At 54.4% G+C, this 14,321-nt stretch overlaps 1 protein-coding gene across 28 annotated transcripts; it reads left to right on the forward strand.

Moving 5' to 3' along the window:
- Positions 1-822: 822 nt before the first annotated feature.
- On the forward strand, positions 823-12,701 carry CDK16 (cyclin dependent kinase 16). 28 transcript variants are annotated; one of them, XM_070606492.1, is made up of 17 exons: positions 823-1,473; positions 5,110-5,251; positions 6,361-6,568; positions 7,184-7,317; positions 7,419-7,544; positions 7,640-7,696; positions 7,802-7,916; positions 8,601-8,695; positions 8,794-8,856; positions 9,108-9,231; positions 9,429-9,549; positions 9,658-9,755; positions 9,840-9,945; positions 10,006-10,069; positions 10,226-10,316; positions 11,242-11,319; positions 11,406-12,701. In XM_070606492.1, the coding sequence occupies exons 3-17, from the start codon at positions 6,367-6,369 to the stop codon at positions 11,441-11,443; spliced, it is 1,512 nt and encodes a 503-aa protein (XP_070462593.1). In that variant the 5' UTR covers positions 823-1,473; positions 5,110-5,251; positions 6,361-6,366; the 3' UTR covers positions 11,444-12,701. The 28 variants fall into 28 exon arrangements, with proteins under 28 accessions (XP_070462593.1, XP_070462586.1, XP_070462601.1 ...); XM_070606485.1 differs by having other exon boundaries at positions 11,727-12,701; XM_070606500.1 differs by having other exon boundaries at positions 10,027-10,069.
- Positions 12,702-14,321: the final 1,620 nt, after the last annotated feature.

Below are 14,321 nucleotides of genomic sequence, written 5' to 3' on the forward strand. Positions count from 1 at the left end.
TGACCTTGAAGCAAAGACTTGGAAGAAGTGAGGGGATGACGCATGTGGATATCAGGGGTAAGAGCATTCCAGGCAAAGGGAACAGCAAGTGCAAACTCCCTGAGGCTGGACTATGCCTGCTTTATTCAGGAATAGCTAGGAGACTAGTATGACTGGAGCAGAGTGAGAGGAAGAAGGGTAGGAGATGAGATCAGAGAAATGATGGACCTGATTGTCTAGCCTGCAGTGGACTTTTGTCTTTGTCAAATATTTCTCTTCCCATCATCCTCCGGTAAATCCACACTAGTATGAATCTTACTGAAAACTCTGACCGGTGTGACCAAGGCTGCTATAAAGGTAAGCCCAGAAGAGGCGAGGAAGCTGGCTTTAGACTGGGGTGCAGCGTAAAGATGCCCCAGAAGGCTGCCGCCATTTGAGCTGGGCTTGATGTAGTTTTCCAGGCAGAGAGGGGTCAGGGATTAGGTCTGCCTGGCAGTGTTGACACATAACAGGCACCCAATAAGTAAAATAGAAAACCGCAGGGCCGGGGGAGCCACGGGCGGGGCTCTGGCAGGCAAGAAGAGGTAGCCGAGAGGCTGCAGGAAAACCCAATTCAGGGTGCTTACGCAAACGCTCGCGTGAGGCAGAGACCCCGTTCAACCCAAAGTCCCAAGCATGCGCAGTAATGCACTCGCCCCTTTAAAGGTCCACCTTTCCTCTCTTCTCAGCCTAGGCTCCGCCCCGCGAAACTCGCTGGGGGGAGGTGGGCGGGGTTAAAGGCGGGACGAAACGTGATTGAACGTTCTTTTGACCAATCATGTTGCGGGATAGTCAGCCTATAGTGAGAGAGGAGCCCAGAACAAAAAGAAGGGCCCGCCTCCTCCCAACGAGGAAAACCCGGCAGAGGCGTGGTAGGGGGGGCAGTGAAATCACGCCTCTTCGGCCCAGCCACGCCCTTTATTCTTGCTCTGCCTCACCCAGGGAACAAATCCGATTGGCTGGGCGACAACCTCAAAGGGCGGAGCCGCACACGTTCACAGCGGGAACCAGCTAGCGGTTGGGGGCGGGAGGCAGCTGGGCGGGGTTAGATTCTGTCCTATCTGAGGTGGTAAAGGCCAATGATTCTCTGGGCCACCTCTCCTAGAAAAGTCATCTTCTCGCGAACCTTTAAAATCCCTGCCTCCCGAGACACCTCAAGAGACTGAGACTGCCTGCCTCATCTGTGTTTTCCTCCTTGCAAAAGTCCCGTTTGCCACCATGGGGATGTACCAAGTGAGACCGAGTAGGGGGAGCAAGTGGTGACTGGCACGCCGGTTACTGGCTGTTGCCCACTTCGGCGCTAGCAAACTTCTAGCAAGATCGAAACTGAGTACTAAATAACCTCTACAATTCCCCCTGGCGCCGTTCCAGGGCCAGCGCCACATTCCCGGGTGTGCGCGCAATGGCCGCGTCCCCTCCCGCTGCGGACGGGTCTTTTGGTACATGCAGTCCGAGGTGAGTCCCCTCCTTCCCACTTCACCCTGTCCAGCGCGTGCGTGCGCATGCGCGGAGCGCGACGCGCGCGGCGGTTGGGCCGTTGGCTGGTCGGCCCTGGGATCCGCCGCGTCTCCGGGAGCAGTCGGCTCTGAGCCGCGAGCCGCCGTGAGCTCTCGCATTCGAGCCGGCGCCAGCGAGCCCGGGGGCATCGCCCGCAGCGGCCAAGCTCATGGCCGGCTGAGCGGGACGCCGCCTCCGCCTCAGCCACCGCCGCCGCCGCCGCCTCCTCCTCCTCAGCCGGCGGCGGCCCGGGCCCAGCAGCCATGGCCGAAGACTACTGGGACGGGCGCCTGCGGCGAACAGGAGGAGAAGGAGGTCGCGCGGCCTCAACCCAGGCCGCCGCCCCAGGCGCCGCCGCGCCGGCCCCGCGGCGCTGAGGTTGCTCGCGCGCCCCCGCCGGTGAGCGCGTCCCCGAGACGTGGGGTGGGGGCTGCCCTTCCTCCTACAGAACCAGCCCAGACCCCGGGCGGTGCCCAGGGGTCTGGGCTGCACCGCTGGCATGTGCCCCCTCCCCCAGCGAATTTCCCAGAATGCACTGGGCCGGGGGGGGGTCATTCGGGGCCTCCCTGACCTTGGCCCCGCCCTGGGCCCGGTCCGGGAGCTAGGGATGGGAAGTACTGTGGGAGCTAATGGGGAGCAGGGTGATCGAAGGACCAGAGGGAGTGGAAATGGGTGGCACAGTGGTAAAAGATTCGAGGTTTGCTAATGGTGGCTTGAGCTCTGGAGGAGTCGGAGCATGTGGTAATAAGTCTTACCGCTGTGTAAGGTTTCAGGCCCAGTGTGTGCTAAGGGGGGTGGCGGGGGCAGTGCACGGCGTTGGAGGGACCCGAGGGAGAGGATGTCAGAGGAGTGCTAAGATATGCAAATAGGGTTATAGCTCTAGAGAGGCCCTGTGTGTGTGAATGGGGGATAAGTGGTAGAGGTACCAGAAGGTGTGCTAATAGGATCAGGGCTCTGAGGCCCCGTGTGTGGTAATGAGAGTCAGGATGGTGTTAATACTGTGTGTTTGTCCATGAGGGACTGCAGTGTGTGAGGGTCCAGAGTGTGTTCGTGAAGGGTGGGATAGTGGAAGAACTGGAGTGTTGAGAATGTGCTAATGGGGGTCATAGCTGTAGAGGGTAGGTGCATTTGGTAATAAAGGTCTGGGTAGCATGAGGCCCAGTATATGCTAATGAGGACAGTGGTGGAAGACCTGAGCCTGTGCTGCTGGGTATCAGAGTTGTGGATATATTGGGGGCTGGGGTGGTGGGAGGGAAGTGTCTTAGCACTGGAAGAGATTCAGTGTATTAAGGATCATGATGGTATGAGATCAGTGAGTGTGTATGTGTCCCCATGAGGACAGAGGATGTGAGATTCTGGAATGCACTAAGAAGGGGCAGGATGATATATGAAGTTCTAGTGACTGCTAATGTGGGATTGGAGCCATAGAGGCGCTTAAATGTATGCCAGTGGGAGGAGAGTCAGAGCACTTTGAGGTCTGGAATATGCTAATAAGCGTCAGAACATTGTGAAGCTGGTGTGTGCTTGTGTCCATGGGGGACTGGGGTGTGTTGAGGTTCCAGGGAGTGCTAATGGAGGGTAGAGCTGTGGAGGGAATCTAGTGTGCAATAAGGAGGGTCAGGACTGGGAAGAGATCCAAGTGTGAACCTTCGGGGGTTATAGCTGTGGAGGAGTTGAAGCAAAGAGAAATGAAAGACAGGGATGTATGAAGGTCTAGGTGTGCTAAGGTGGATTAGAGACATGGAGGGCTGAAGTGTGTACTAACAGGGGTCCCGGCTGAATGAAGACCTGTGTGCGCTAACGAGGGTCAGGCCATCATAGAACAGTGTGTTTATGTGTCCCCGGGAAATAGGGCTGAGTAAGGGTTCAGAGTGTGCTAATGGGAAGGCACTGTGTGAGGCCCAGCATGTGATAATAGGGATCAGGGTGAAGTGAAGGTCCAGCTGTGCTGATGGGAGGTGGTGTTGAGGAAGGCGGGAATAGGATAGTGAGGGGACCAGAATACATGTCATAGCTGTGGAGGGGTCTGAGTGTAGGCAAAAAACAGGTCAGGGATCTGCAAGGTTCACTTTGTGTTAATGGCATTCAGGGTAGTGTGAACGTCCAGTGACTGCTAATGTAGGTCAGTTGTAGAGGGTCCCAAGTGCATGTTAATAGGGGTCAGAATCCTGTAGGAGGAACAGTGTGTTGATGGGGGTGAGTGCTGTGGAGAAGCTAACAGGCAGCTGGGCCTGGGAGGTGTCCAGGAAGAGTGGTAAGAGTTAACTTAGAGGAGCGAGTGTATGCTACCGCAGTTCAGTGCTCTGCTGGGCTTTGCGTGCTGATGGGGGTTAGAGATAAATAGGGAAATTGCAGGTGTTGATAGGAGTTCAAACGCAGAGAGGCCTTCTTGAGGGCCCAGTGTGTACTGAAAGAAGCAGGACACTGTGATATCTAGTGTGTGCTTTATGGGGTCAGGATGGTGTGTTCCTTTGGGAGTTAGTAGAGTGTGATGACTGTGTCCTCAGTGGTCAGTGTGAGGTGGTGAGTGTCCTTGGGTTTGAGAGTATTCTGAGGGGTTATGTGTCCTCGGGGGTCAGGAAGGATGTGTGCCCTTTTTTGAGTGGAGTTGTATATCCAGTCTCTTGCTCCCTCTTTCACTATTCTGAAATCCAAAAAGGTCGGAAAACTGAAATGATATTTAAAAGTTTTACTGCCTATTAATGTTCAAGTGTCTCTGTTCACAGGGGCCACCCAGGGTCCCCCTGGGGGTGGTGAATGATACAGATTTTGTACTCCATCTTCCTAAAAGCCCAAAAAAACTGAACTCTGGAACATGTCCAGCCCTTGGGGTTTCCAGTTAGAGGTCGTGGACCCATGGCTCCTTATGACACCCTCCTCATCCTCCAGCCAGCCCTACTTACAGTGTCCCCCACCCCGATCCCCCATTCCCTGCCACAACAGGCAAAGCAACTGGGCATCCGTGCCATATGGACACAAGACAGTCTTTGGGGGCTGGCCATGTTTCACCTTCCTCAGCCTCAGGTCCAGTGTCCAGCCTCCTGGGTCAGGATTTTGTTGTTCTTGTCACCCTGGGTTCTCTAGATGGACCTCATCCTCTTTACTGAGGTCCTGCTAGGCTGTCCCCCTACTCCTCCTGGGGGTGGTAAGGTCAGGCAGGGAGTGTGGGGACGTCTAGGGTAAGCACCTGATTTCAAGGTAACAGATGAGCTACTTCTCTCCTCGAATCCAGCCCCAGCCTCATCCTCGACCTCCTATCTAGCTCCACTTCCCTTGGGCCCAGGGCCATCTTAGGCCCTGCTGTGAGTCCAGATGGTTCCTGGGCCAGGTCTTTCCCCCTCCTTGCTGGCCCAGAGCCCAGGAGGAAGCAGAAGAAGGCCGGCCTAAGCCTTTTGGTGGCCCCGTTCCCTCTAGCAGCCCCATCTAGGTCATCTTCCTGCTGATGCCAGTGTCCCTGGGCTACCTTGTCTGGGGTTGTTCATGAGTAGCAGGGACTCACCCTGCTCACCCTGGTAGAAGTTAGTCCTAGGCCCTCAGCCCCCTGATTCATTAATTTCTGCCATAAGCACTTTTTGAGCATCTACTCTGTGTCAGTCACTGTTCCAGGTCCTCAGGATATAGCCGTGACCTAAACAGAAATCTACCTTGGCGGAGCTGATCATCTAGTTATGGCGGTGAAGAGACAGACAGTAAAGAATAAAGAAACCAATAAGTAGACGGTGTCATTTCTGAGGAGGTGATGAGAGCTGGGGTATAATTGGCAAGGTCAGGGAGCTCAAGATTGTTGAGATTTTAAATAGGGTTATTTGTGGAGGGTTATCCATAGAAAAGGTGATCTTTGAGCAGTGGGCTGAAGGGGGTGAGGGACTAAGCTATTTTGAAACCTGGGGGAAGGGTATTCCAAGAACCCAGAACAGCCAGTGCAAAGGCCCTGAGGTGGGACTGCTGGGTGTGGTTGCAGAACAGCAACTAGCAATGATTGAAGGGGAGGTGAGGCCAGAGGGGTGATGGGGTGAATAGGGTAAGACCTTGTGGGCCGCATTGAGAACTGGGACATTTATTTGGGGTGATAAGGGAGATGTACATTCTCAAGTAGAGGAGAAATGTGACCTGGCTTGTAAAAATCTGGGTGGGACCCTATGGGTCCCCACCTGACTGAACCTTTCCAGCAGCCTTCAGGACAGCTGGTGTGCACTGAGATCCCCCCACAACCCCACCCAGTGGTTGGGCCTGAGCAAGACCCCCCTCTCCCTGCACCCCTCACCTGGGTAGACCAGTGGAGTAGTCCACTAGTCACCGTGACGATGGTTACTGGGAGAGGGGGGAGAGTCCTTGTGGCTGCAGAGGGAGCCTTCTGCCTTGGCAGTTGGGTGTGATGTGGGGCTGGTGCCAGCGGAACATGCCATTCTGTGGGCATGCCCAGGGCCATGTCAGTGGTCCCGCGGTCCTGGGCGAGCCCCTCGCCCCACCTATGGCTGGATCCATCACTGCCGCTGCACCCAAGAATGCCTGCTGTGGAGCCCTCTGCTCCCACAGTGAGGCTGCCCCTATAGAGGCCAACACTCCACCAGTTGGGCCCTTGACATCAGCCAGCCACCCAAGCCTCAGTACCCAGGTGGGCTACTTAGGAGGAGGGTCCCCAAGGGCTGGCCATAGGACAAGTGTCCTCATCCATGCCAGGTTTCCAGGAATCCTGAGTGGTTCCAGGGCTCCACAGTGGTTGGGTGGGCACTGACACAAGTTCATGTAAATGCCCCTTACTAAGTTGTCATGAGTTTTAGGGGGCCTGTGGTGGTCAGGCAAATGCTAACATGGGACCCATTCCCATCCATACTCCCTGCTCAGGTCGCCATGGATCGGATGAAGAAGATCAAACGGCAGCTGTCAATGACACTCCGAGGGGGCCGAGGTGTAGATAAGACCAATGGTGCCCCTGAACAGATAGGCCTGGATGAGAGTGGTGGTGGTGGCGGCAGTGACCTTGGAGAGGCCCCCACACGTGTCGCTCCTGGGGAACCTCGCTCTGGACGGGGCCCACTCAGCTCTGCACCTGGTGGGTCCACTGACCCCTCCCACCCCCAGACTGGTCTCCAGAAGATGCCTTCCCAGCTCAGTTCCTCTTAGACTTGTGTTATTTTCATCTTCATTTCTCCATTTTCTCCCCCTTCCTTGCTATCTTCTCTCAATACCGTCTCTCTATCTGTCCATCTGTGCCCCTTTCCTTGGCTTTGTGCCCAGGCCTCAGGAGGAGGAAGGGGGCCTTGCCTGCCACAGCAGCCCCAAGCCTCCCTTTGCCCTTCTCCTGTGCTCTGCGATGGCCCTCTCAGGTCTCCTGGCGCCTGCCTGCCCTAGGTCTGCCTTCCCAGGGCCTTTGGCTACCTCTACTGCTGCCTGGCCCCTCGCTCTAGGCCAGCCACAGTCTCAGCTCACCCCTGGAACAGGCTGCTCCACTAGGTGACTTTTGCGCCCCCCCGCTCCCCCCCATTCAACCTGTCCTGACCTGTCTGAACCTCCCTGGGCCTTGCCACCCTCTCCCTGAGGGACTCCAGGCTGCTCCAGGGGCTGTGTGCACACGTGTGTGTGATGAGGGAATGCATTACATGGGGGAGGGGGTGTCCTGGAGCTCCTGACCCTGCCTGGCCTGCCCTCCCCTTGTCCCCACTACCAGAGATTGTACACGAGGACTTGAAGATGGGGTCTGACGGGGAAAGTGACCAGGCTTCAGCCACGTCCTCGGATGAGGTGCAGTCGCCAGTGAGGGTGCGCATGCGCAACCATCCCCCACGCAAGATCTCCACTGAGGTGCTTAACCCCCTGTCTGGATGGCGGCGGGGCTGGAAAAGAGGGTTGGACCTGGCAAGGCGGAGCTCATGGTCCTGTTTCTCTCCCATCTTGCCTGCTAGGACATCAACAAGCGCCTATCACTACCAGCCGACATCCGGCTGCCCGAGGGCTACCTTGAGAAGCTAACCCTCAATAGCCCCATCTTCGACAAGCCCCTCAGCCGCCGCCTCCGCCGTGTCAGCCTGGTTAGCATTTGCTATTCCTGTCCTCTACTCTTCCCCGTGCCCCCCCCCCAGTCCCCTCCCCTGAGCCTGCTTCAACCGGCCTCCTTTACCCACAGTCTGAGATTGGCTTTGGGAAACTGGAGACCTACATCAAGCTGGACAAGCTGGGCGAGGTGAGGGACAGCTACGAGGCCCGTGGTGGGGACGGGGGTCAGGGGGAACTCCCTAGAACTCAGGAGCCTCAAGCTCCTCTCCTGTTCCTCTTCCTCACACCCCAGGGTACCTATGCCACCGTCTACAAAGGCAAAAGCAAGCTCACAGACAACCTTGTGGCACTCAAAGAGATCAGACTGGAACACGAAGAGGGGGCACCCTGCACCGCCATCCGGGAAGGTACAGACATCCGGGAAGATCTGTCCCAAGCTTCACAGGCTCTCCCCATGGCACACACATAGACGCCCCATAGTGGGAACTGAGACGGAGGGTTCTGAGACTTCCCTCTTGACACTGAGCTTCATGAAAGTGCCCATCACTCACGTATCTAGGTAATAATCAGAGAAACCAGGAATCCGTTCCTGTTTGGAGAAGAGGCAGATGAACTGGAAAGTGGGGTGCTTGCCTTGGTTCTGAGAGCACCCCTGAAAGTGCTCACCAGTTTATGTGACACGACCATTTCTAGGTAGAATATCACATGGGATGAATTTGAATTGCATGGAAATTGAGTGTGCAAACTCAGTTTCACACGAAGCTGCAGGCTTGTGTACTGAGGGTTGGAGCAAGGCCTTTTTCCAGAAACCAAAAACAAGTTGTGACAATCTAGTGTCACATAAACCTGGGGCTGCAGTCCCAGGTTCTTGCTCTGTACTCTTCTCTGAGCCTTACTTGTCACATCTGGAACATGGGGACGCACCTTCCTGGCATCAAGTGGGTTAGAGCCGGTGGCTGTGAGTCACCACCCCAAACTGCACTGGGAACAAAGGAAACCCTGGGCTCATCCCTGTCTGGTCCTCGTCCGCACCTCTATCCTGAAGGTGGGGCCTTGACTCTTCCCCTGTCCCACCCCCATACTTCCTGCAGTGTCCCTACTCAAGGACCTCAAACATGCCAACATCGTCACGCTACACGACATTATCCACACGGAGAAGTCCCTCACCCTTGTCTTTGAGTACCTGGTAAGGTTGAGTGGCAGTGGGTCCTGGTGGGAGGTGAGGGGATGGCCAGGAACTGTAGGATGTGACCCTCTTTTCTCTACCTGCTCTTCTTTCCTTAGGACAAGGACCTGAAGCAGTACCTGGATGACTGTGGGAACGTCATCAACATGCACAACGTGAAAGTGGGTGTGGGGCAGGAAGCAGGGGCACAAGGGGGCCCCCACTCACCCACTCCACCCCACACATCTCCCAGAAACGGACTTTTCCCGTTTGGCTCTTTTGCTGGGAGCCCTTGGAGGGCATTGGGACCCTGCCCTCTTTTGTGAGACAAGGCTCTGGGCTCAGTGTCTATGTTTGGGAGGGGGAGCAGTGCCTGCTGGGGCTCAGGCTGCTGGATACTCTTTGACCTCTGCCTGCGTTCCTGGGTCCCCAGCTGTTCCTGTTCCAGCTGCTCCGTGGCCTGGCCTACTGCCACCGGCAGAAGGTGCTACACCGAGACCTCAAGCCCCAGAACCTGCTCATCAATGAGAGAGGAGAGCTCAAGTTGGCTGACTTTGGTACCCCTGGTCTCCTTCTTCCTAGTGATCCCCCAGCCTTATTTTCCCACCCTCCTCCTTCCCCATGACCAGCTAGTCTCAGTCCCCTTCAGCCTCTCCAAGGCTTTGCTTAGGACACCTTCAGTCCCAACTGCACTCTTCCCCCAGACTGCCCAGGACTTCCTCAATTCCAGCTGCCCCTTCTTTCCACCTACCAGGCCTGGCCCGGGCCAAGTCAATTCCAACAAAGACCTACTCCAACGAGGTGGTGACACTGTGGTACCGGCCCCCTGACATCCTGCTTGGGTCCACAGACTACTCCACCCAGATTGACATGTGGTAAGGACAGGTGGAAGTGTGGCAGGGGCCATGCGGTAAAGGGGGTGGCTCAGTCACAGCAGCCAACCAGCCAACTGCCTCCCTCTTCACTGTGCCCTCCCTGCCCAGGGGTGTGGGCTGCATCTTCTATGAGATGGCCACGGGCCGGCCCCTCTTCCCGGGCTCCACAGTTGAGGAACAGCTGCACTTCATCTTCCGCATCTTGGGTGAGGAAGCACGAGCTTTAGGAGCTGTGGGGACATGCAGGGAGGTCCTGTGAGATGCTTAGGGTAACTTCTCTTCCCTACCAGGAACCCCAACTGAGGAGACATGGCCAGGCATCCTGTCCAACGAAGAGTTCAAGACATACAACTACCCCAAGTACCGAGCCGAGGCCCTTTTGAGCCATGCACCCCGGTGAGGCTGGTGGGTAGGTGGGTGTTAGGGGCCAGAGAGCCCAAACTCAGTTTAAAGCAGGTCCCTTTGTTCTTGCGGTAGACTTGACAGCGATGGGGCTGACCTCCTCACCAAGTTGCTGCAGGTGAGGCCACCTTCCTGGGCCAGCCTTGGGGGCTGGGGGATTCCAGGTGTAGGGAAACGGGGAGTTCCAGGGGTAGGGTCTGGAGTGGGGAGGATGAGAGGCCTGCTCATTGGAGGTGTCAGTATTCCACAACCCCCACCCAAACCCCCCACTCAGTTTGAAGGTCGCAATCGGATCTCCGCAGAGGACGCCATGAAACATCCATTCTTCCTCAGTCTAGGGGAGCGGATCCACAAACTTCCTGACAGTGAGTGGAACTGGGAATGACTGTGGGGAACAGGACAGCTGCAGACAGCTTGGGCAGGTTGTGTAGGTCTCTGGCTACGCCACCTCTAAGACAGTAAACCCTTGTTCACACATGTGATGTGTTGTGTTCATTGCAAAAAAGTTATTTAGTTTTCAGTTCCTTTTACTTTTCATAGAAATTTTCAAACACATAAAAATAGATGTAACATCAGTTTACCTTTTTTTGAAGTAAATATTTCCTTGTAAAATGCATACTGAGAAATGCACAGATCATAAGTATACAGCACAATGAATTTTCACAAACTAAACACAGCCATGTAACAGCATCCAGGTCAAGAACCAGGACAGGAGAAGCTCCCTCAAAGTGCCCTGTTATTTTCCTTCACTTAGTCCTGGCCCCTCCCCAAGGGTCACTGCTAGTTGGACTTCTCACTGCATAGATATTCCAACAGGTCATCAACTTGTGGCCAATCTGGTTTTATCTGAATTCTCTCTGATTATTTTGAATAAAATCCCAGACATATCATTCATCTATAAATAATTTCAGCATGTGTCTCTAAAATATTTTTTAACATAACAATATTACTATCACACTTAAAAAAATTGGCCCACTTCTCATATCTCCCCACTGGATTAATCTAAATCAAATCCCAGATACCATCCATCACCTAGACTTAACAGGTGATAATTGCAGTACCGTCATCACACTTGACAAAATTAATAATGATTTCTTAGTGTCACATAATAGTCCATATTCCACTTTTCCTAGTGTAGCTGGTTTGTATGTGGGATTATTTAACAGATGAAAGTCAAGCCTCTCAAAAGAAAAGGCAAATTTTTCTAATTCCCCCAATGGGGCCATATGGGAGGTGGTCCTACATGGCCCCATGGGTCATTCCCCACTTCTGTCTCTCCTCCACCCACAGCTACTTCCATATTTGCACTAAAGGAGATCCAGCTACAAAAGGAGGCCAACCTTCGGTCTTCGTCAATGCCTGACTCAGGTAGGTGTGACCCTCACCCTCTTCCCTGCCCTTTCCACCTACCTGCTTGCCCACCAACAGCCATCCGCTCTGCTCTCCCCCCGCAGGCAGGCCAGCTTTCCGTGTGGTGGACACCGAGTTCTAAGCTGAGTTCTAAGCCACAGACCGAGGCCCCAGCAGGCAGCAGCTGGAGGGATGCCACACCCCTCACAGGGCAGCCCCCAACTGCATCCTCCCTGCTTGCTGCCTGCCTACCTGCCTGACTCATGCTCGCCTGCCCACATGTCCCCTGCTGCCTGTCTGAACACCCGACCATTGGCCTGTCAACCCATCCATTGACCTGTCTGCTGGGTGCTAACAAAGCTCTCATCGCTCCTTCGCCTGGTCTCTGTCTGTCTGTCTGTCTGTCTCTCTCTCTGTCTCGGTAGTTGCCGCCGGACAGCATGGCCGTGCCAGCCTCCCACACTGAGGCCAGGCCTATACCCCTCCCCATCAAACCCTCCCCCAGGACCACTACCCCATGGCCAGCCAAGGGTCCGGAGCTAGCCCAGGCTGGGGATCTCGAGTCAGACAAGATGTGGCGATGCCTTGGGTCTGAGGCTTCCCCTGCCTGCTTTCCTGCCTGCCCCACCTGCCTCATGTTGTGTGGGCCTTTTTTTTGTTTGTTTCCTTCATTGTTGTTTTTTTAATTATTTTAAATGAGGTTTTCATTTTTTAAATGCAATATCTCTGTAAACAGACTGGCTGGGCCCCACCCCCTGTGTGTGGCCCTCCCACAGTATTTTGTGCAATGAAGCCCCACTCCTAGCCTTTCTAAGGCAGGGACACAGCCCCTATTCGGAACCCTGACCATCACCAGACCCTGGGGTCAGCTAAGGGAAAGCATGCCTCGACCAGTCGCCTTCCTACCCCCGCCTGCCATCCCCAGCCGCAGGGGGAACTGGGGACTACCGGAGACTCTCTGGGAGATGGGCGAGGTGGGGTGGCCCCACTCTTTCCCTCCTGCAGTCCCATAGCTGGGGCCTTCTTCTCAGGGTCTCCCTAGCTCAGCCCTCCTGCCCCCATCCCACTTGGTGCTGTTGAGTAGCGGCCCTGCCAGGAACTGACCAACTCAGCGAGAAGCCGTAGTGTGTATATGTGCACAAGCAGGGACAAAGGGGAGCACAGGGGGTTGTGCCCAGGCATTACTCTCTAACCCCTGGGGAGGGTGAGGCAGGGCAGGGACAGTCTCTGGGGTCAGTCCCAGATGGGTGGTTACCTCCCCTTCCTCCACTCTAAACCCTGGGGCCCTCAAATGGGGTGGGAGGGCAGGGGTGGGGGCCCTCCTAGTGGGGTTTGGGGGGTTGGGTTCCTGAATGCACCATAATCGCTGTATGAAATATTAAAAAGTCTAAAGTGAAAAACCTGATTGCAAATCCCTGCAAGGGTGGGGGTGGGCTCCACCCAGGGTGAGTACTGGGACCTTGGAGAATTCATACCTGGTCCCCATTGTCTAGGAGAGCACTGGGGGTGGGCCAGGGACACATCATGACTATGAAAAAGGCATCTGAGGGGTTCTACATGGAACAGTGGAACATCAAGTTGAAGCAGATAGGGCAGGCTGAATAGAGAATGGGCTAAGAAGCAGAGAGAGGAGTTACATTTACCCAAGAACATGAGGAAGCCAGATAGAGGGTAGAGACAGGTGAGTGTAGAGAGGTTGTTTGAAAAACACTTGGAAGGCCCAATAAAACCAGGAGGTGGGGAAATGAGGCAGAGAGGCCCAGTATGACCACCACATGTCTGATCAGGACACCATAAGGCAGGCCAGCTGAAGAGGGAATATGATAGGAGGGTAGATTTCGGATCATTAGGTAGGTAGGGGAATCCTTCAATACATGGATCAAATTCAGGAATGGGGCCATCGATGGAACAGGAAGTTTGGATTATTGGTGTCTAGGAAGTAATGGGAACTATGGGCATGGGTGAGATGACCCTGGGAAGGATGCAGTGGTTTGTGAGGGCCCAGAGGTTAAATGGCATAACCTGGGACTTGGCCTCAGGTGTGAGGATAGCTGAGGCTTTAGGGTCTAGCATCATAGTAATAAAGACAATCTTTGCCTTACAGAGGTTAACTGAAAATAGAGGTAAATTATAAGATGGGTGTGGGGGGTGGTATTCTGGACACTCCAAGCCCAGGGACCTGTGTACATGGGCCTAGAGGCATGGAAAGGCAAGGTGTGTTCTTGCCTGTGGGAATGGACAAGTGACAGTGAAGGAAGTCACTGAAACAGGTCCAGAATTATGAGCCTGTCTTGGAAAATTTGTGGGATGGTCAGGTAGGGACAGTCAATAGGCAGGTAAATGCAGGGAGCCAGAGAGGGAAATATTAAAGTTACCACCAACAGGCAGGGGTGGGAATCCTAGCAGAGAAAAGGATGGCATAGCATAATGCAGGTGTTCTCAACTGGAGATAATCCCCACCACCACCACCAGGGGACGTTTGGCAATGTCTAGAGACACTTGGTTGTCCAAACTGAGCGGTTCTACTGCTATCTGGTGGGTAGAGGCCGGGATGCAGTTCAACATCCTACAGTGTTTCCCACAACAGAAATACCAAGTGTCTAGGTTGAGAAACCCTGGCCTAGTACAACAGTTCTCAAACTTTTGGCCTTCGAATCCCTGTATATTCTTAAAAATTGAGGACTTCCAAAGAGTTTTTGTTCACATTATGTAGCCCCTGGAAAATTCCACCGCACATGCAAGAGAGAATAGCAATGAAAAAGTACTGTGAAAAACTAGTTTTGACTTTGTAAACCCCTTTAGAGGGTCTCCTGAGCCGGCAGAAAGCCTAGGACCACGGTTTGAGAATCCCTGGCCTGGTGTTTAAGGTCACAGCTCTAGAACTGGAATTCCTGAGTTTGAAACATAGTTCGGCCACTTAGTAGCTGGGGCAAAGTGAATCAATGTTTCTGGTCCTCTGTTTGCCTCATTGTTGCCCATGGACAGTGATATTATCTGCTGCCTAAGGCTACTATTTACGT

Source organism: Equus przewalskii, chromosome X (assembly GCF_037783145.1).
Source record: "Equus przewalskii isolate Varuska chromosome X, EquPr2, whole genome shotgun sequence".
NCBI classification, from domain to species: domain Eukaryota; kingdom Metazoa; phylum Chordata; class Mammalia; order Perissodactyla; family Equidae; genus Equus; species Equus przewalskii.